The sequence below is a fragment of the Puma concolor genome, chromosome D3 (genome assembly GCF_028749965.1).
Source record: "Puma concolor isolate L17-30 chromosome D3, mPumCon1.1.hap2, whole genome shotgun sequence".
Lineage (NCBI taxonomy): Eukaryota > Metazoa > Chordata > Mammalia > Carnivora > Felidae > Puma > Puma concolor.
The window spans coordinates 53,422,808-53,445,730 of record NC_141678.1 but is presented as its reverse complement, the minus strand read 5'-3'; the positions used below and the strand labels follow the sequence as shown (position 1 = coordinate 53,445,730).

Sequence of the window (22,923 nt, the reverse complement as noted above, 5' to 3'; positions counted from 1 at the left end):
AGAGTGGAAGAAACCTCAGCGCTCATTCATGGCATGAAATATCCCTTAAAATACTTTCATAAAGAATTTTAAATATAAAGTAGGCATGAGATTTTATATATCATAATCTCAACTTTAAAATGAGACGCAGTGGGGGCACCTGGGTGGCTCAGTCGGTTGAGCGACCGACTTCGGCTCAGGTCATGATCTCACAGCTCGTGGGTCCAAACCCTGTGTCGGGCTTTGTGCTGACAGCTCGGAGCCTGGAGCCTGCTTCTGATTCTGTGTCTCCCTCTCTCTCTGCCCTTCCCCCACTGTTGTCTCTGTCTCTCTCAAAAATAAATCAACATTAAAAAAATTAAAAAAAAATAAAATGAGACGCAGTGAGTAAGACTGTAGAGAAAGGATATAGAAGCTAGGTTTAACAGTCACGAGTTTGGGTTTCTTGGGCGTTAACCTGTCAGCTGAAGGGTAGAGCTGGGGAAACGTTAACTGAAAGGAAAACTATCATGGTGCTAGCAGAGGTTGTCTCTGGGTAATTGTATATGATTTCCGTTATCTTTTTGTATTTCCTAAATTTTCTACAATAGCTATACCCTAATTTTATCGTAGAAAATAATGAAAGCTGTACTAATAGCCAAACAAACAAACAAAAACAAGAAAAACCTTAAAATCTTAACACTGACCTATTTCAAATTTTTCATTTCTCTCCCTTATAAATGTAGAAAGCATTTTGTTCTTGAGATGAAAGTTTGGGCCTTAGTATCCATATTCTGCTCCTTTAGCAGATAGTCCTCCCGGGAGACACCTGTTTCAAGGGCATGTCCTGGGCTTGATGGCTTGAGGTTGCAGTGCCATCTTTGGGACATGGCTGGCATAGCTGGTTGTCACCATTTGTTGATGATGTGAGATACACAATTATAATATGGTTTTGTGATAGAGGCCATTAATACGGGCAGTTAATTGGTCCATTATCCCAAGGATTATGATGAGTGGATGAAACTCCAGTCATTCTCTCACTGTCTTGGTTCATTGAAATAGCTTCCTCATTGATCTCCTATTAACAGCCTCATTGTGCCCTTTGATCTGTACCAGAGCAAAGTTCACAAGTGATTTCTTTTTCTTTTTCAAAAAAAAATTATTTAAATTCAAATTAGTTAACCTACAGTGTAGTATTGGTTTCAGGAGTAGAACCCAGTGATTCATCTCTTACATAGAACACCCAGTGCTCATCCCAACAAGTGCCCTCCTTAATGCCCATCACCCATTTAGCTCATCCCCCTGCCCACCTCCCCTCCAGCAACTCTCAGTTTGTCTTCTGTGTTTAAGAGTCTCTTATGGTTTGCCTACCTCTCTGTTTTTACCTTATTTTTCCTTCCCTTCCTCTATCTTCATCTGTTGTGTTTGTTAAATTCCACATATGAGTGAAGTCATATGTTTGTCTTCCTCTGACTGACTTATTTCACTTAGCATAATACAGTCTAGTTCCATCCACATTGTTGCAAATGGCAAGATTTCATTCTTTTTGATTGCTGAGTAATATTCCTTAATGAGGAAAAACTGAGAGCTTTCTCCCTAATGTCCGGAACATGACAGGGATGTCCACTCTTACCACTATTGTTCACATAGTACTGGAAGTCCAAGCCTCAGCAATCAGACAAAAAAAGAAGAAAGAAAGAAAGAAAGAAAGAAAGAAAGAAAGAAAGAAAGAAGAAAGAAGAAAGAAAGAGAGAGAGAAAGAAAGAGAGAGAGAAAGAAAGAGAGAAAGAAAGAAAGAAAGAAAGAAAGAAAAGAAAAGAAAGAAAGAAAGAAAGAAAGAAAGAAAGAAAGAAAGAAAGAAAGAAAGAAAAGTTATCCAAATTAGCAAGGAAGAAATCAAACTTTCACTCTTCACAAATGACATGATACTCTATGTGGAAAACCTGAAAGACTCCACCAAAAAACTGCTAGAATTGATCCATGAATTCAGCAAAGTCACAGGATATAAAATCAACATACAGAAATCAGTTGTATTTCTATACACCAATAATGAAGCAGCAGAAAGAGAAATCAAGGAATCAATCTCATTTACAACAGCACTGAAACCCAAAGAATACCTAGGAATAAACCTAACCAAAGAGGTAAAAAGACCTTTATGCTTTAAACTATAGAAAGCCTATGGAAGAAATTGAAGAAAACACGAAGAAATGAAAAAACATTTCCATGCTCATGGATTGGAAGAACAAATATTGTTAAAATTTTGATAGTACCCAAAGCCATCTACACATTTAATGCAGTCTCTGTCAAAATAATACAAGCATTCTTCACAAAGCTAGAAAAAACAATTCTAAAATTTGTATGGAACCAGAAATGACCCCGAATAACCAAGGTAATGTTGAAAAAGAAAATCAAAGCTGGAGGCATCCCAATTCCAGACTTCAAACTACATTACAAAGTTTTACTCATCAAGACAATATGGTAGTGGCACGAAAACAGACACTCAGATCAGTGGAACAGAACAGAGAACCCAGAAATGGACCCACATACATATGGCCAACTAATTTTTGACAAAGCAGGAAATAGCATCCAATCAGCAAATGGTGTAGGGAAAACTGGACAGCAACATGCAGAAGAATGAACCTGGACCACTTTCTTATACCATACACAAAAATGAACTCAAAGTAGATGAAAGACATAAACATAAGACAGGAATTCGTCAAAGTCCTAGAGGAGACGACAGACAGCAATGTCTTTGACCTTGGTTGCAGCAGCTTCTTACTCAACACGTCTCCAGAGGCAAAGGAAACAAAAGCAAAAATGAACTATTGGGATCTCATCAAGATAAAGAGCTTCTTCACAGTGAAGGAAACACAAGTGATTTCAAATTCGGTGTTCTCCTTTAAATATTTCTGTGGTTTTCTTTAAGATAAAAATAAGAAATCCTTAGCATGTCATACATATTAGGCTTCTGACTTCTTGTCCGTACAAACTTCTCTCCAGCCTTACCAGATTACTTCCAGTTTTCAGAGGAGCTCATCTCTTTTTCCATGTCCCCTGTTTCTCTGTTTCTCTCCCATTCTAGCATGCCCTTCCCATTTCTTTATCTGGCTGTTTCCCATGGGTCCTTCCAGACTCAGGTGAAAGGCCACTGCTGAGAAGCTTTTCCCAGCTCCACTCAGCTGGGTGCCCCCAATCTTATTTATTCCCCTGGGTAACACTTGTCATACTGCATTTTAACTCTTTACTTCTTCCTGCATTGAATTGTGAGGTCCTTGGTGTCAAGGACCTTAGTTCACCTCTCTGCTCCTAGCAGTTAGCTCACAGGTAAATAGTGAAATGATCAAACATCATTGAATGAATGAATGAATGAGCTTTGGAATGAAGTCACGGTGTTCCTGTAACTTTTCTTTCTCTTAATTTTCTCCATCTATAAAGGAAGAACATAGGTGTATTAAATAAGAATATGTTTGAAAATCAACTAGCATAATGGCTGGCATATGATAATAAAGAAACATTTGGTTTTTTATTCTTCTCTCTTTACAACACCTCTCTAGTTTCATGTTTCTCACACCTGGTGGCTCATGTCTCACTGATACCAAAGTCCCCACCCAGTCAGTGCCTCCCGTGTATTCAAATGTGTAATGAAGTCTCCCCAGTCAACCAGTGGTTATGCTGATCACATGCATGTGCTATGACTTTTGTACCAACACCTCACCATCACTCACCACACATATTCACTGCCTCCCCGTTAAGCACACAGTCAGCATCTCTCTTACCTTTGACTTAGTCATCTTGCTAATCACAGAGAAACTCAGCTTTATGGATTCCTAACCTAAGTGTGACCCTCTTTTTGAGAAAAACTTTTCAATGCTGAGAGTTGGTCTTTTATGCCAACAACAGTAAATACAGGTTGTCCTCAGTTTTCATTTGTTCCACTTTGATTCAACCTACTTTATCCACATTATATATTGGCACCTTTATGTTGCCTTTCTGTGCACGGTTTCACCCACACAGGAGCTGATGAACAAGTACTTTGTGGTAGCACAGGATGCCTGCCTGCCTGCCGGCTGGCAGTTCAGGTCCCCACAATTGCTATCTCTGTCTGTAAAGGAGAATTTTTTATTTTTCTTTTAATTTTTTTTAACGTCTATTTATTTTTGGGACAGAGAGAGACAGAGCATGAACGGGGGAAGGGCAGAGAGAGAGGGAGACAAAGAATGTGAAACAGGCTCCAGGCTCTGAGCAGTCAGCACAGAGCCCGACGCGGGGCTCGAACTCACGGGCCGCGAGATCGTGACCTGAGCTGAAGTCGGACGCTCAACCGAGTGAGCCACCCAGGTGCCCCGTAAAGGAAAATTTATATTTGTAATTAATAGGGTTTTATTGCCTTTTCCTTTATTATTTTTTAAAATGATAAGACACTCACAGTCTTTTGTTTATTTACTTTCTTAGCAATCCACAAAAGCACCAGCACCCCCCTGCCAGGGATCCCTTCCCAATGTGAATTGTTTCTTCAGTCTTACTGTCATTTCAAACAAGTTGAAATAGAATTTAAAGAAGTTGTCTTAGCAAATTAATTTTCATTACCTGTGCTTCATATTTAGTCCATGTTTAAAATATTGTAACAACCATTTGAACATTGCAATGTTCAAGAAATTATACCATATTTAGTGACAGTAAATGAGTTTTTTTGGGAATGAGTTATTTTCCATGTAGCAAATAAGTGCAATTTTTAGGGTTCATTTATTTGATGTTCATGGTTGTTTTGATGAAAAGTTAAGAACCTTTATCTTAATACTAGGAACTCTATTTTTCTTGCTGTATACTCTATGACTTAGACACATATACACACACACACACACACACACACATTTTGTTACCAAACTTACATGGAATACATGGTTTTGAAAGAGAAAAAAACCCACAATCAATTGCTCTAATGAAGGTAACCTTATTATCAGCAGCCTCTCAAAGTTTCAGAAATTTTAACTTTCTTCTGAAGTATTTATCCTGCCTAAAATCTCTTTCTCTGTAACATTTTAACATTTATTTTATTCAGCTATAACATAGCTTCTTTCAAAAAGCACATAAGGTTTTCAATAGCTTTATTACTTTTTCTGCAAAAGGTAAATTTCTCCTGAAATTAACTGTCTTTGTGAGTTATATACTTGCATTTTCTTGCTAAGAGTGGCATTTACACAAGCATTTCAAAGATCATTCAAAGGGCTGCTATCAAGAGGCAATGTTGTTGAATTGCAGACATTTCCTTTTAGATGCCTGAGAGAATTGGACTATATTCTTCACTTCTTTTTTTTATATATATATATGAAATTTATTGTCAAATTTGTTTCCATACAACACCCAGTGCTCATCCCAAAAGATGCCCTCTTCAATGCCCCTCAGTTTGTTCTCAGTTTTTAAGAGTCTCTTATGCTTTGGCTCTCTCCCACTCTAACCTCATTTTCTTCACTTCTAAGATTAATGAGTGCATGCTGTGTCCTAGACATTCTGTTAATCCTGGAGAAAAGCAGTGCCCTTGTTCTCAAGGCGCTCATAGGCTGATAGGCATAGGGCAAATAGCGTGTTGCTGGTGGGAGTAAAGGAGACTTAGCTAAGCCAGCAGGTTGGGGCTGTGAAAGAGATATCAGGAAATGCTCCCAAGAAGTGGCAATGCTTGAGGTGAGTGTTGAAGGGTAAGGAGAAACAAGCTACTTAGATGAGGAGAGTGAAGAGGGCTCCAGGTAAAAGAACCAGGGAGGGGCAGAGTGACAGAGGTATGAAAAAGCATGCCCTATTCTAGAAACTGAAAATAGTACATGCACCTCACTTAAAGTTAAAAAAAAAAAAAAAAAAGTAAAAGGCATTCAGTGTGGAAAAACTTTGGAGTCACTTTAAATATTAACTGGGGTGCCTGGGTGGTTCAGTCAGTTAAGCCTCCGACTTCGGCTCAGGTCATGATCTCATGGCTTGTGAGTTCGAGTCCCACGTTGGGCTCTGCGCTGACAGCTTGGAGCCTGGAGCCTGCTTCAGATTCTGTGTCTCCCTCTCTTTACCCCTCCCTACTCGTGTTCTGTCTCTCCCTGTCTCAAAAATAAATAAACATTGAAAAAAAATTTTTTTAAATATTAAAAAAAAATTTTAGGTTTATTTAAAAGAGAGAGAGAGAGAGAGAGAGAGAGAGAGAGAGAGAAGCAGCATGAGCAGGGGAGGGGCAGAGAAAGAGAGAGGGAGAGAGAGAATCCCAAGCAGGTTCTACACTGTCAGCATAGAGTCTGACACAGGGCTCGATCCCACGAACTGTGAAATCATGACCTGAGCTGAAATCAAAAGTCAAATGTTCAACCGTATGAGCCACCCAGGCGCCCCTGATTGCGGTCACTTTAGACCACCCATCGTATATACCTGCTTATTGCAGTGGTCGTCCAAGAGGATCTCTGACGCGTTAGAGCCACCAGGCTCACCTTGGAATGTTGCCTTTTCATAAGATCCTAGGCTCTCTGCCTCAGTAATCTGGCCTCAAGGGCATCTCTGTAATCAACAACACACCAACTGTCATGAGGACTCCTGGTGGCTGCCCCAGTGTCATCTCATAAAATAACACCATTTGACCATTTACCAGCACACAAAATTTCGTTTGTTCCTCATTTCATACCAAGTTAAAACCAAACCCCTAATGGGATTCAAGATTCTTTACCATGTGCCTTTCTCACATATCCTTTCAGAATTAGGTCAAAAGAATTCGAAGCTTAAGAACAAGAGTAGGCCTGGGGCGCCTGGGTGGCTCAATCAGTTAAGCGTTCGACTTTAGCTCAGGTCATGATCTCGTAGTTCGTGAGTTCAAGCCCTGTGTCCGGCTTTGTGCTGACAGCTTGGATCCTGGAGACTGCTTCAGATTCTGTGTGTCCCTCTCTCTCTGCCCCTCCTGGCTCACGCTCTGTCTCCCTCTGTCAAAAATAAATAAACATTAAAAAATTAAAAAAAAATAATAAGAGTAGGCCATCCTGGGTTTGAATCTTAATCCTGCTACTCACTTAAGCTCTAACATAAAAATAGGAAATTCTTTTTGCTTTAGTGTCTTCATGTATGACGTGGACATCAGTCATACCGCGTGGTGTGGTTTTAAGAATTCAATAGGCTAGGGGCACCTGGGTGGCTCAGTCAGTTGGGCGGCCGACTTCGGCTCAGGTCATGATCTCACGGTCCGTGAGGGCTGTGAGTTCGAGCCCTGCGTTGGGCTCTGTGCTGACAGCTCGGAGCCTGGAGCCTGTTTCAGATTCTGTGTCTCCCTCTCTCTGACCCTCCCCCGTTCATGCTCTGTCTCTCTCTGTCTCAAAAATAAATAAATGGGGGCGCCTGGGTGGCGCAGTCGGTTAAGCGTCCGATTTCAGCCAGGTCACGATCTCGCGGTCCGTGGGTTCGAGCCCCGCGTCAGGCTCTGGGCTGATGACTCGGAGCCTGGAGCCTGTTTCCGATTCTGTGTCTCCTTCTCTCTCTGCCCCTCCCCTGTTCATGCTCTGTCTCTCTCTGTCCCAAAAATAAATAAAAGAAGTTGAAAAAAAAAATCAAAAATAAATAAATGTTATAAAAAAAATTAAAAAAAAAAAGAATTCAATAGGCTAATACATTTTGAGTAATTGGTATAGTAAACATCATATAAAATGGCTGACTATGAAATAATTTTATAATGCCTATTTTGTTTCAGACTTTTTTTATTATGTTTAATTTGACCACTTAATATTCTTTGAATATGCTGTTTTTAGTTTTTATGCCTTTGGAATCCCTGTCAGATGACATTCTATTTGGCCTAGCCCAGATCTCACCATCTTCAAGGAGCCTTCCTTAATTCCCCTTATTGAAATTAATTATTCTTTTCTTACTTCAACAGAAATTAGTACCTCTGGTAAAAGAGGAACAATAATGATAATTTTACTGAATTTAAATCCAGTGGGAAAAGAGGATATTTAATTCTGTAACACATACAATGTTTACAGCAATTTCTGGAATTTATTCAGTTGACTTGTTGACTAAACTAACGTTTATAGTGAGCATCTACTAAGAAAATAATGATTTTACTGAGAAATTTTACCATTGGTGAGTAAATGAATTATTCTGAATTTCATTTTACAAATGAATCCATGCTCCTGTATTATATACATCATGATAGAGATGATAATCACCTAGTAACACGATGGGAAAAAGGTTTTCTGGATGTATGTTTGCGTGTAGAACACTACATGCACCAAAGAGAAAATGAAATGTTTCTTTCCTTATCACATATTTTTTATTGAAGAAATATATAAAACACTATTACATTCAGGAATACATTGCAATCAGAAATATCTAATCCAAAAGAGGAAATTTTTTTAAATAATTTTTTTTTGGAAACAAGGTTATAAAATACTCTGTTTTCTTAATGTCTTCCTCTCCCTTCACCTAACAAGACTTTTCTGAGAGAACCCATTTATGCATTTGAATGCTTTCCCTACAGGTAATTGCATAGGGTAAGAGATATGACTGAAATTATACATTATTATATTTATTCATTAAATCTCATTTCTTGGGCTTCTGGGTTCATTTTCAAACCTTAAAATAAATGCTATATCAGCTTTATCTCCTACATAAATCAGTATCCTAGCTCTTCAGCAGTGAAGGGGAAATCTTGCTTTCCACTTTCTGTTTTGTTTGATATTTTAAAAATATACCAATTTCAGAGATTTAAGTCATATATGAGTGATACTGACCATCTTGGAATAATGGAGTTCTCCTCACTGATAATGTTAAAAGAGAAAATGAAATGGTTCTGGTCTTGTTTCCATGAATAGTATTAGGGAAAACATCCACCAGATGTACATTTTCTCTTTTGGAAGCACCCTTAAATCTTTGTGTATTGATGGAAGGAAAAGTTCACAAAGAAATTTTCTTACCCTTCTCACAAGAGATTTCGGTGAAATTCTTATGCTTAGTACTATTTTCTTAATTTCTCAGTCTTAAAGTATTTTCAGTTTTAATACTGTTAGCACCTTACATTTAATTATTCACTAGTTTTTTTCATAATTTATAAAATTATTGTCCCAATAACATGCACAGTTCAAAAGCAGAATATCCACATCAGGATATGCCACAGGACTGAGTGCATGTGAGATGTTACGTGGCTGGGAGTGTTAAAATGACCACGGTACTGATGCTCCTTGGCTACCCTATGGATTCGTCAAATTATGGAGTTATGAAATGTAGCAGAATCTTGGTTGTGAATAACTACGGTAAAGAATGACTATAACAACTGGTAACACACGTGATTTGGAAAAGATGAGAAAACATGTAAATAACCTTCTGGCATTATACCGTTCTAGCCATTCAGCATTTAAACTTCACAAAACCCATTTTTTTTTTTTTTTGAAAGATAGTTTTTCTTCCAAGTAGGAAACAGCAAAGACCCTGCAACAGACCAAACTAGATCCTCTCCGTGTCTGATGAAGTTATAACATTGAAACACTGGCCAGAATGCCCAAGCAATGGCCTCAAGGTTTTGTACCACAACCAGCAGGTTGTGGTCATTTTATCTCTCTAGTTCTAGATTCCTCTTCTGTCAAATAAGAGAATTGGGCAAGAGGTTATGTGTGATGCTCCAAATTCTACACTAGTTTTAGTTATAAAGGAACAAATCAAGAAGCAATGAGGTTATTTCCTTCCAAAAGGAATAAGCCCTGACAATAACTTTATTTCATTTACATTGTCTTACTGGTCATATTATAGTTACCACTATACAGTTTACATATTTTACAGAATTAAATAAAACTATCTTGCTAGAACCTCTCTTTCACAAGCCCACTTTATACCTACAAGGAGTAGCAATCTGTGCAAGTGTTTCCATTTCATTCATTCAGCAGAAGCAGCAATGTTAAAAAGAGAAACACAACTTGGTAGTGGACTTAAATATTTTGTTACTTATTCTTGGTAGGAACCCAAAGCTGTATCCCCAGGGTTTTAAGTCTAGAAATGAGTTAGAAGTTCTATGAAGTGAGAAATCATGTTTGTCTTCTTCCCCTATATATTCACGGAGACAAGACCAACACTCCACACATAATAGCTTCTAAGTAAATATTGTTGAATACGTGCATGACTACAGAGGTGCTTTGGAGACTATCTGATTGCCAAATGAAAGCTCTATGACTCAGGTCACTGAAACCGAGTAAACCATATTTCATATGGTTTTTTGACATAATTAGCAAGAATAGAGAAAACATTCCCCTTAAGAAGGAAATACTCTAATACTTTCCCTAAGAACTGTTTATACTCCATCATTGTCATAATTCTTTTGACTATCACAAATTATTTTACAGTTACTGATATAAATCAATAAAGTGCGATACACATTCATCCATATTGATTTATGTATATATGCATATCTATTTATATATATATAATTCTTTTCGGTGAACCATTTTCAGTGGTGCATTCAGCTGGCAAACACTCCCTGTATTATATTAACCATGCCCTAAATATTGCATATCTTGAGAAACCGAACAAATGACTTCAGATGTCTAATGATAGATGCTCTATTTTCCTCTTAAATCTTCTTTCAGAAATGTATACTTCATTCACTTTTTCAATTAAAAATTTTTAATAGAAATATTTCTCTAAAGGTATTTGCCTGGCAAATGCAGGCAATATTTCTTTTGCAACCTCTAAGAACAAGAGCATCCTGGTTCACATGACCAGTCCTATAGGGCTGAAGACCTCTAAGATTCACCTTATGAGTTATGTGCTATTTATTAGACAGTATCGAAGGATATAAAATATTTTCTTTAAGTTTTTTGGCACATTATTTAAAACCAGAAAGAATTACAAAAGGCTTATCTAAAGTGCTTAGCCATATTCTCCCCCCGCCCCAAAGATATATTCAAAGAGTGGCATTGATCTTAGAATGTTCAAATATTTGTCGGCTGCTAAAATGTTAAATATAGTACATTATACATCTTTGATGGATATGTTGGTGATCACTAGGTGCAAGGTGTCCATATAGAATACTGACCAAAAGCACTTACTGTTGGGAGTAATGTATGTTACTATATCGTGTTACTCTGTGTCGAGATGTCATTGGAGATGTGGAGCCAGTGGTTTGACTTACGTGAATGTTGGGACTCATCATTTGTGTCACTTGAATTTCTGGCCCTACCAAAATACTGCCACTCATTACAGGCCCCATACAGCCATCAGTCATGCTACCGTTGCTCGTGTCAGGCATACCAGGACTAGACAGCACTCTCTCGGCATAGATTACATTGTGCGTGTTGGCTAACTCAGCAGGTATGCAGATATTCCCTTGAACATCATAGACAGGTGCCATTACTGTTTCGGTCACTACAACATTGGGTGCAAGCTGAGGATCGAAAACAATTGTTGTGGGTTGCACACATGGGTCAGCTGTTGTGTAAGTCTCTGTCACTACGATATCCCCGTGGATCATGGGTTCCGGTATTGCCATTTCTGCCTGGAATTCAGCTTCTGAGAGGGTCATTCCTGAAGATTCATTAACAAAATAATTAGGCCCCAGCAAAGGCAGGTCAGTACTGATAGGTATACAGGCCTGCTGTGAAGGAAATGGTTCAATTTCTGTGTCTAAGCAGATTTCAGCCAGAGTCCTAAATTTTGGGTCTAAAGTTTCCATGTAGCTTTCATCTAAATCATCCACAATCCAACTGCAACAACCAATGGAGCCAACAGGAGACCCTACTCCCTCGTGGTCATAAATGAGCAAGCAGTCGTTTGCAGGCCGACATTCATCCTCATCTGCATAAGCATAGGCTTTCTAAAATTAGAGGAAAAACAGGAAGTTAAAAGTTACTTTTCCTTTAAAATAACCAAAGAATAACAACAGTGCTTTAGAGATGTCTGATCTGAGAAGATTATAATGGAATAAACTGAAAAAAACACGATTTTTCGCTGTATTTCTAAATAATTGGAATTTTTAAAGGAGATCAGAAGGCACTAATGGTGTACAGAATCTGAATCAATGTGAACTGCTCTTATTTGGAAGCTAACATTAATAGTTTCTGCACTTTATTCAGATTTTGGCAATCTGAATTTGTCAGACAATGTTTTAACTTTTTGGATTTATAGTCTTTTGTTTCTGAGGGGTCTAGAAATAACAAAATATATTTAGTTATGTTCAACATGTTATTTCTTTAAGGAGAGAGATATTTGATCAACTTGGAATAAAAGCATGTATAAAGATGTCAGTATCTTTAAGCTTCAGAGACTTATGTCCAAATGTTCAGTGGTTTTACATGACCGAAGCAAAGAGAGCCAAGATGTCTTTGGAGTTAGGTTAACAGGAAGAAGGCACTAAAGGTTATCTACTGTGATTTTCAAATTATTTTTAATGATGGACCCTTTGAATGTAATGCTAGGTAGGAGCCCTGCATATAGAACTAATGAAAGGGAACTTCTCTGTGGGAAGACGATGAGGTGGCTGCTCTCCTCCAGCTGCTATGGCTCTTGTTGGGTTCCGTGAAATCCTACGGGGCCTGACATAATCTTATCCCCTCTCTGTTTCATAAATAAGGTAACTGAAAGCCCAGAGAGAGTGAATGGCATGCCCCAGACTCAAATAATCATAGAATGCTACCTCAAATCCAACTACCCTCTTTACCCTACATCGTGCTGCTTACCCTCTGGTCTATGCGAGACTCTAAATTCTACCATTAGAAATGGATGGTTTTAAGTCTTGAAAGCAATTATTCATGAGTTTGGTATTACCATAAACATGCCGCTTAATATTTTCAAGTGACACCTCGGTAAGAGGATAATCCCCCTTGCCGGGGCACAAGTTGGCTGTGGGGGTGGAGGGTGGTGGTGTAAAACATGGCAGAAAAGAAACACTGTACATTCTGCAGAGGTTTTATCTTGTAGGGGGAGAGGCTGCATCTCACCACCTCTGAAACCTAGTGCCATTTTTTTAAAGTTTTTTGTTTGTTTGTTTTTGGGTTTTTTGTTTGTTTGTTTTGAGAGAGAGAGAGTGGGAGAGGGGCAGAGAGACAAAAGAATCCTAAGTAGACTGCTGCATTGTTAGTGCAGAGCGCAATGTGGGGTCAAACTTACAAACCCTGAGATTTAATGTATCAGGCACCAATTGTAATCAAAGGAAAAATTTTGAAAAATCAAAGGACATTAATGGTAAGGCTCTTTTAATGTTAGTGTGAATTTTATGAATGGTTCATTAAATATAATTTCTATGACATTTCTATGACACATAATTTGTGCCCATTTGTTGGATGTACTTAGTGATATCTATCACTCATCTAAATAATCAATACTGTTCATGTGATGGTATTTGTAATCACCAATTTTAAGGAATAGCTTACATTTACAACAACATCCTTAACATTTTTTGTTGTTGTTGTTAATAGCAGGTAATAACTCATGCATTACCATATACGGAATAAAATAGGCTAGTTGAAATATGAGATGAAATGGATTGCTATTAAATGAAATAAACATACTAACTAGGGATTCACAGGGGATTTATTTACCCTTTGTGCCACCCTGTCAGGCCAACCCAATGCCTATGGAGCTTTCTTCTTTGGGATGCTCAGACCCATGATCCCTTCTCTTAGTGAGGGACATGTATCCCTTGGGGATGGGGCACTGGATAGAGAATAGGAGACCAGGGTTCTAGGCCCTGATATATCACCAAGTCATGGTGATACTCTGTTTCTGAGTTATCATTCTCTTCCTTTCCCAGTCCTGGTTTTTAATTTATTTTTTTCTTCTTTCATTGGAGGTAACTGCAGGGTAGGAAGGACACCATAAAGAGAGGACATGCATACATTTTTTTTTTTTTTTTTTCTTGATCAGGATCTTCCTGTTTTGCTGCTGCTATGGGAAACAAAGTGCTAAAAGCAAGAGACAGAAGACAGAAAAATGGGAAAAAATGAAGTAGGGAATAATGAGAGATGCTAGCCTTTTCCACGATAGTAAGATGGATGTATGTCAATTGAATATGAAATGCTTTGGCAAATTGGCTTTCTGTATTCTAAGGAGAAATGAAATACTTTTTATTCAGGACTGGAATAGAGTTGAGAATAACTGAATATATTTCAGAAGAACCTATTGCCATCATTGTTATCACTCAGTCTCAAGACTATTTTGTATAACCGTGTGCAGGGGGATTACCTCAGAGAAATAACTGTCCAGGAAAGCCATGTTCAGGCCTGTGTCTGCATATTCCCACTGGGTTCCTGTTGTGGAACTCCTCCTCCGTCGAGCTCCTGCTGAACCTCCGGCCGCCATGCCAGCGGCTGTCACAAGGCCTGTGTTCAGTTCCACTCCTGACACACCCCCTTCAACCGTTCCTCCGCCCGCGTAGGTGTTAGTGTAGATTTCTGAAAGGACAGAGCATTCGTGGAACAGTGCTTGAGTGGTCCGCACTGTTCATCCACGTCAAACCCTGCTAGCCACTGTCTGCCATGTTGCACCACCACACATGTGAGTAGGTCCTGGAAAGCAAGGCCAGGAGCTATTTGAAATCTGCCCAGTCTTAGTTCCCTCATAAAATAAAAGTCAGTAAATGGTACAGAGGGAGCCAGCTTTTGGAATTGGCCTCTGATTTGCACAAAAATATCCCCTAGACTCACAGGTATGGAGCCACCCAAGGGGAGCAGGGCCTCTGCCTGTCTGCATCAGTCCTTCTGTCACTGCCTCTGGCAAGCTCCCTGGCCTGTGTGAGAGGGCTTGCACCCCCTCAGGACTGCTCCACAGCAAGGCCAGCAGAAACTGAAACAGTCCTCACTCACTCCGGTGCTGGAGGGACAGCTGGCTTTCACAGGAATGTTCAGCCACCTTAGACTCTGTATCAGAGTCTGGTTTGGAATACTGAGGAACCACTGCTGAGAAATCTCATGTTTGTTCTAGAATTGGACAACCTCTCTACTTCGTTCATTCATTGCCCACTAGTTGAGTATTTTACAGTATTCCTAGGTGTACATGGAACTGGTAAATTAGGAGAATGTAAGTCTGGTGAGGCAAATGCATGGATTGCATTGGCAGATATACTGTTTTTTTAAAGGTACTTATACATGAAATTAATCAAATGCAAATGCATGGATTTAAGAAGAATTCTTCAATGTATTATTAGAAGAGCATATTTGCTGCTTTTTCTTTTCTCTTATTATTATTATTTTTGAACAGCTTTATTACAAATAATGGCTCCGGTAGCTGTCTGTGCAAGGCATTGTTCTAATGTATATTTTTAATGTATATATACATATTTTTATGTACATGTATATGTGTATATTTTGTGATATATATTATATAAATTATTTATAGGTAACTTACATAATATATAGTAAGAACATTATATATCATACATAATATGTATATATGTCTGTGTATCGCTCTTTACAGGGACACCTTGAAGTAGGTGTTATCATAAACTAAGTCTCAAAGATAAGGAAATTAATTAATTAATTAATTAAGTGCTGGCCCAAGCACATAGCAGGGGATCAAACTCAAACACTCTGGTTCTAGAGTTTGCCTTTCAAATTGCTACGCCATACTCCACTGCCTGTAGTTTAAGAAAAGTAAAGCGATGACTTCAAACATGTTACTTGCCCTCTCATTATGCTATCATCCAAAAGTATTGGCAGATATACTGTTTTTTTAAAGGTACTTATACATGAAATTAATCAGGTTAAATAATTTTGCAAACTTTAACAAGAAACAGATTTTGGTGTCCACTGACCAGAAGAATCTATACGATCCTGGGTATTAGAGGCTGTCATTGGTACACATATATTTGACACATCCTGAAAAGAAAGAGAAACATTTTTGAAATAAATGCTTTATGTTAAACACATAACAAATGACATAGTTTTCTTTCTGTGTGTCGTACAATTATCAAGACATGCTCGCTTGCACTGAAATCCCACCCCGCTCTGGACCATGGCCATCCACTCACCCTGTCCTCCGGGCGGGCCCCTTCTATTCCCCAGGCCTGCATCACTCCATCTCCCCCCTCTGGCACGGGAGCAAACCTCGTCCCCAGGCCTTCGGGCTGTCTTCGTTTGCAGCAACACATGAGGAGCAGGAGGGGCGCCACTGCCCAAGAAAGTGGATAGAAACTTAACACATTGTTGCTCAATTTAGGAAGTCACTGAATATATCATTTTTTGAAACATGTGGAATTATATTTAGAACCAAAGGGATGAATACAAATATAAGAAAGCATCAGTTCTCCCTGAAGAGTTGAATATATAGATCCATGTTTATGAATACAAAACCACCAAATCACATAGACTTTTAGAGCTGGACTGAAGGGAATTTGGGATTATGTAACCGGAGTTCTCTACTGATAGATTAGAAAAATTAGGCCCTTTATACCCTCTATTCCAAGACTCCTAACTGGCTGCTGGCAGATCCAGGATTCTGATTCCTAGTCCCCCATGTGCATGCATGTGCATTTATATGTGCATATGCATGCACATATAGTCATCTGTATATGTATATGTATTTGCAAGCCTGTGTACACATATGAATAAATGTGTTCTTATCTCCAAGAGCATGTGTATAAGTGCAGGTGCCTATATATATATATGGACTATGTCTGTGGCTATGTATATGTGTGTGTGTATATATATATATATATATATATATATATATATATACACACATATATTTGCAAATCCATATAAAAACTGATATACACAAATCCGTGTAACCAAACATCATATATACACTATAAGTTAAATACATAATCAGTATATGTAATCAAAAGGATTGAATACAGGTTTCAGTTATAGGACCTAGAAATAGGACTCTTCCTCCACCCTTATACCAACCACATATCACCCTTAAAACCAACCACATATCACCCACCAAATTTAATTGAGCTGTTTACATTTATTTTAAGATCTTGTATACAAAATATAATGGAAACTTTACTTCAGTTCTACACTTTAATCCAGAAATTTACACATTTCTTAAGTTTTCTAAGATTCTCGAATACACTCAGTTTAGTTCTTTGGGTCCCCTCTAGTTGTTTTTTATACTTTTCAAATGCCCTAGTATAACATGCATTCCACTGAGTTAATTACAAGTATGGAAGAAAAAAATGTCAAAGCTGCTAAGTCAGCGCTTTTTACTGATTTCCCTGAAACAGTTAATCTCACTCAGAGCAAACATCAAAAGTCTTAAATGAAGGCCCTTTGAGAATATAAGTTTTGGGCAAGGACCTCTCCTCTCACTATCACACTGCACGCGCCCCCCCCCCCCCCCCCCCAAAACACAGCCTGGGCTTCTTCACTGAGAACTGATGACTTTGTCCAAAAGGGTCTTCCCCTCCTATTCTACAATCAACTTAACAACTCTTGTGCTTTCTTGGCCTGATTAAGGAACAGTCGTGAAATTTTGAGTGCTAGTCCACTGGGAATGTGGCTAATTCTGGGTGTTTATCCCTGAACTACACATTAGCTTCATTAGAAGGCTTAAACATGCCACAACTTGGGTCTCATTTTGAGTATTCCTGCTTGAACATGATTAATTAAAAGACCTCCAATGATTCTAATGTGCAGCTAGGATTGAGAACCTCTAGCTTAATTTTTTTTTAATGTTTATTTATTTTTGAGAGAGAGAGAGAGAGAGAGAGAGAGCGAGAGAGCATGAGCAGGCAGGGGCAGAGAGAAGGAGACATAGAATCTGAAGCAGGCTCCAGGCTCTGAGCTGTCAGCACAGAGTCCGATGTGGGGCTCGAACTCACAAACTGCGACATCATGCTCTGAGCAAAAGTCAGATACTTAATTGACTAAGCCACCCAGGCACCCTGAGACCTGCTGGCTTAAAGGCAAACTGATACCTCGACTCATCTGCTCTCGTCACGTTCTGGGAAAATATCTCCAGTATCATTATGATAATCACTCATGATCTTGGTATTATCTTACCAATTCATATTATTTTAAGAAATAAAGTTTGCCCAAAAGTCATTTGTTATTTTTTCATTCCTCAGAATGATAATGTTTTAGTTTGTACTTACGTATTGAAACATGTTAATGTTTTAGTTTGAAGGACTTAGTTAAATTGGATTTTAGAATCCAATTTTTGATTTCCACAAAATCTAAAGTATTGGGGCAGGGAACTAAAATGTGTTACTCCTCTGAGGGTCTACATGTTTTAAAACATGGTAGGGAGAGGAGGACACTTTTTGAAATGTTTGCATAGGGACTTAAACATCCCTGTGACCATGGTCCTACTTGCAGATACTCTTATCAAGAATCCGGAGGCTAATTCTCTCTTCTAGGCTCTTCTCCCTGCTTCCTGTTATACCAGAATGAACAGGTCACCTGATCTCACACAGCCTCACTGATTTCTCATGGCCTGTGGACCGAAGCCCAGAATGTTTGGCTTATCATGAACATTCCTGCAGACGGCTCCCAGCCTACCTTTTAGCCTGTCAACTTCCTGAGTGTTCTATGCCCTACCATCCCTCTCCCTGTTTATGATTGGGTTATTCCTTTCAGATTTCCCCAGATACCATCCTCCTTCTAAGAAAACCTTTAGCTTTTAGGGCCTGGCTTGAAGCCACCTTCTCCATAAAGACTCCCAACCTTCCCACTTGGACTTGATTGCTTCTACCTCTCTTAATGCACTTTGCTGAATTTTTCATTTTAGGATTTACTCTATGTTTTGCTATATTATACTTAGGAATTTGCTTGTGTTTTTCATCTTTATGACCCTCACTGACTCTAACTGTAACTATTGAACAAGCACATGCCCTTATTAGCCCCATTGTTTACTTCCAAATTCCCACAAGAATTGCTATAGATACCAAAAAGAAATGGCCAAATGAACCTAGGCATCCCAGTGAGCCTGGTTACATTCTTATTTTGAAGAAGTGCTGAAAAGGGAGATTCAATCCAGTACTTACAAAGCAGTAGTAAGAGTCCCAGGGCAATCATGCCAATCCCTGTTGGTCCAAGACCAACATTTGAACCCTCAATTTGGTCTTCAGTGATGGTCCCATCTATATCACTGGTAACCGAGCTGCCATCCCCTGTGTTGATGCCTGTGGTACTAGAGTACAAACATATGTGGTTGTAGTCACAATCACAGGCCTCTAACTCCACAATCTGTGGCAATTGACATGCTCTGTTAAAGCTGTCCTTCACGATGATTGGGATTTGGTAAACTGTGGCGTATAAAAGCTGCTCAGCCGTCAGGATTGCAGAAGTAGCTGAAAAGAAAGAGAGGAAAAAGAAAATAAATAGGAATTCCTTGGAATAATGCTTCCTAATACCCAAGACTAACCCAGGGCCTGAGTTTTTCATACTCTCTTAGTCATATGGCATCCTATACTTAATTTTTAAACATTTATAATGAATTGTTCAATACTTTTTGCTGCTTAATTATTTCTTTTTTTTTTTAAGTTTATTTTGAGAGAGAGAGAGGGAAAAGCAGAGAGGGAGGGATAGAGAGAATTCCAAGCAGGCTCCACACTGTCAGCAGAGAACCAGGCACGGGGGCTCAACGCTACGACCGTGAGATCAAGACCCGAGCCAAAGTCAAGAGTTGGACACTTAACTGACTGAGCCATCCAGGCATCCCTGAATTGTTATTTCTATGAAGCAGGCTGGGATCCTGTTGCTTATTTCCAAAACAACAATATTTGTCATATTATGTGTACTCAATAAATATTTGTCCAGTGAATGAAGAATAGAGTTGAAAGGAAATATTGGAAGTTTTCTATTTAGGATTACAGTTTGCAAATACCCTCCTGAAGACTATTGTTTATCTCTTATTCAAAATCGCTGTCCTATCATTTAAATTTAAATTATTCCAATAACTATTTTCCTAATTCTTTGTTACCATTGCCTATCAATTTGTATAGAAACTGTTGTTTAAAACATAGGTTGAAATTTATTTATCAACCCAAGGAGGGCTTAGAGATGATTAAGTGTACACCTAAATCATGAATATTAATTGATTAATCCATAACATGCAATAATTATAGGTATTATTATTTATTAATTTCATTTAGCTATATGATAAGCCAGCTATGTCTACCAAAATATAGCCTATGCACAAAGAGTTGAATGAGGTGATGCCATAGCACATTAAGTGAAAGTTGATTCCTTTCTTTAACACCAACATTGAAACAGGACTCTAGGAATATTCTCTCCAATGTGATTATATTTTTTTACTGGCAAATCTATTATATAATTTGAATACCTTTACAAACCTCCACATAGAACCTTTTTTTTTCTTAAATTTTTACTCATAATATCTAGGATCTTAATGAGGAAAAAGTGGTTAGTACTTGTTATTTACCAATGGGATATTGGACTTCATAGGAAGGGTGAATTCAAAGTTGTCTTGATTTTTGTTTCTTTTTTTTTTAAACTTTATTTTTTATTTTTTAAAATTTACATCCAAATTAGTTAGCATATAGTGAAGCAATGATTTTAGGAGTAGATTCCTTAGTTCACCTTACCCATTTAGCCCATCCCCCCTCCCGCCATGTTCCAGCAACCCTCAGTTTGTTCTCCATATTTATGAGTCTCTTCTGTTTTGTCCTCCTCCCTGTTTTTATATTATTTTTGTTTCCCTTCCCTTATGCTCATCTGTTTTGTCTCTTAAAGTCCTCATATGAATGAACTCATATGATTTCTGTCTTTCTCTGACTATTTCACTTAGCATAATACCCTCCAGTTTCATCCACGTAGTTGCAAATGGCAAGATTTCATTCTTTTTGATTGCCCAGTAATACTCCATTGTGTGTGTGTGTGTGTGTGTGTGTGTGTGTGTATATATATATATATATATATATATATATATATATATATATACCACATCTTCTTTATCCATTCATCCATCGATGGACATTTGGGCTCTTGCCCTACTTTGACTATTGTTAAATTTTTTTTTTTTCAACGTTTATTTATTTTTGGGACAGAGAGAGACAGAGCATGAATGGGGGAGGGGCAGAGAGAGAGGGAGACACAGAATCGGAAACAGGCTCCAGGCTCTGAGCCATCAGCCCAGAGCCCGACGCGGGGCTCGAACTCCCGGACCGCGAGATCGTGACCTGGCTGAAGTCGGACGCTTAACCGACTGCACCACCCAGGCGCCCCAACTTTGGCTATAGTTGATAGTGCTGCCATAAACACGGGGGTGCATGTGTCCCTTCGAAACAGCATACCTGTATCCCTGGGATAAATGCTTAGTAGTGCAGTTGCTGGGTCATAGGGTAGTTCTATTTTTAGTTTTTTTGAGGAACCTCCATACCGTTTTCCAGAGTGGCTGCACCAGCTTGCATTCCCACCAACAATGCAAAAGGGATCCTCTTTCTCCACATCCTCGCCAAAAGTTGTCTTGATTTTTAATGGGGTTACTTTAATGTGCTTAACTTTTTAAAATATTGAAATGATTTTGTGGAAAAGAGCCAAAAGGTTTTATTATGAAAACAAGTTGCCTAATTTCCTCTTTTGACTAAGTGCTTAATGGTGGTCTGTTTTCTGGCATCATCTTAGGGTTTCTCCATTCTACGAATGGAAAAGCTTAGTGGCCTCGGGAAATGGGACTCTCTGAGGACTGACTCCTCTAAAAATCTTTAACTGTTGCCTCAAATGAATATGAGATTAGGGAGCTATTGTAGCCCAAATGAGGTCCTCTTAATGGCATTTCATTTCTATGTATATTTAACATCTCAGGGAAATAGAACCTAAGGTATGTAAAACGTTATCTTCTCTGAAATTTACTTTCATTTTAAAAATCAATTTCAGGCATTTATTTTTACATAGCAACAGTTAGCACAAACATACATATTCCTTGGGTATCTTTACTCTTTAAGTACTTTGGTTTATGTATTTCCTTGTATCTAAATTCTCACATAATTTTTTTTTTTAATTTGCAAATTTTTTATTTTTTTAAGTTTTGTCTTTTTTTTTTTTTTTAAGTTTTTTTTTTTTTTCAACGTTTATTTATTTTTGGGACAGAGAGAGACAGAGCATGAACGGGAGAGGGGCAGAGAGAGAGGGAGACTCAGAATCGGAAACAGGCTCCAGGCTCTGAGCCATCAGCCCAGAGCATGACGCGGGGCTCGAACTCACGGACCGCGAGATCGTGACCTGGCTGAAGTCGGACGCTTAACCGACTGCGCCACCCAGGCGCCCCAAGTTTTGTCTTTTTTAAAAAAATTGTTTTTAATGCTTATTTTTGAGACAGAGAGAGACAGAGGATGAGTGGGGAAGGGGCAGAGAGAGAGACACGCACACCAGAATCTGAAGCAGGCTCCAGGCTCTGAGCTGTCAGCACGGAGCCCAATCCGGAGCTTGAGCTCAAAAACCGTGAGATCATGACCTGAGCTGAAGTCAGACACTTAACCAACTGAGCCACCCAGGCGTCCCAGTTCTCCCATAATTCTAATTTTAATTCCGTGTGTACTACACCTTAATAATATATATGTACTACTGTTTGCTTAACCATTCTTCTCATATTGAGCAATTTGGATTTAAATTTTTACCTTTACAGAGTCTGAGCTCATCATTATTTCTAAAAAAAATTTCATTGAACTTATGTGCATTGATCTTATGATATTAGAAAATATGTAATCGTATCTATGGGATACTTGAGTTGCAGAAACTTTTAAGTGATTTGCCTGAAATAATTTAGAGTAGGGAATTACGACATATGGTGAGTTAGTGAAGGACTCGATTTCAAACTGTTCAAATATTGGTTTAGCACACCATATGAAATGGCAAATAAACTGATATTTACATACTAATATTTGTAATTGCAGTATTGATAAAACATGTTTACTTTTATTTCAGTTTAAAATTTTTCCAAATATCCTAAGTGTGAATATGAAAGATTTTCTCATTTAATATGAATATGGCAAGAATCTTCGAAACAGAGATAGAAAGTATTACATAACTTGCCTAATTATTTGGTAATTGTTTTTGCTTTTGGTCTTAA

At 38.4% G+C, this 22,923-nt stretch overlaps 1 protein-coding gene across 1 annotated transcript in view; it reads right to left on the bottom strand.

Annotated features, from left to right (window-relative positions):
* Window positions 1-9,331: 9,331 nt before the first annotated feature.
* The window catches only part of DSG4 (desmoglein 4), a 45,801-nt gene continuing 32,209 nt past the window's right edge, over window positions 9,332-22,923 (bottom strand). Inside the window, exons 12-16 of the mRNA XM_086682676.1 lie at window positions 18,878-19,183; window positions 15,917-16,056; window positions 15,701-15,764; window positions 14,134-14,342; window positions 9,332-11,767 (exon numbers count right to left, since the gene is read on the bottom strand). Of these exons, the coding sequence (XP_086538802.1) occupies window positions 11,000-11,767; window positions 14,134-14,342; window positions 15,701-15,764; window positions 15,917-16,056; window positions 18,878-19,183 (1,487 nt within the window). The 3' untranslated portion in view covers window positions 9,332-10,999. The remainder of the gene's footprint in view (window positions 11,768-14,133; window positions 14,343-15,700; window positions 15,765-15,916; window positions 16,057-18,877; window positions 19,184-22,923) is intronic.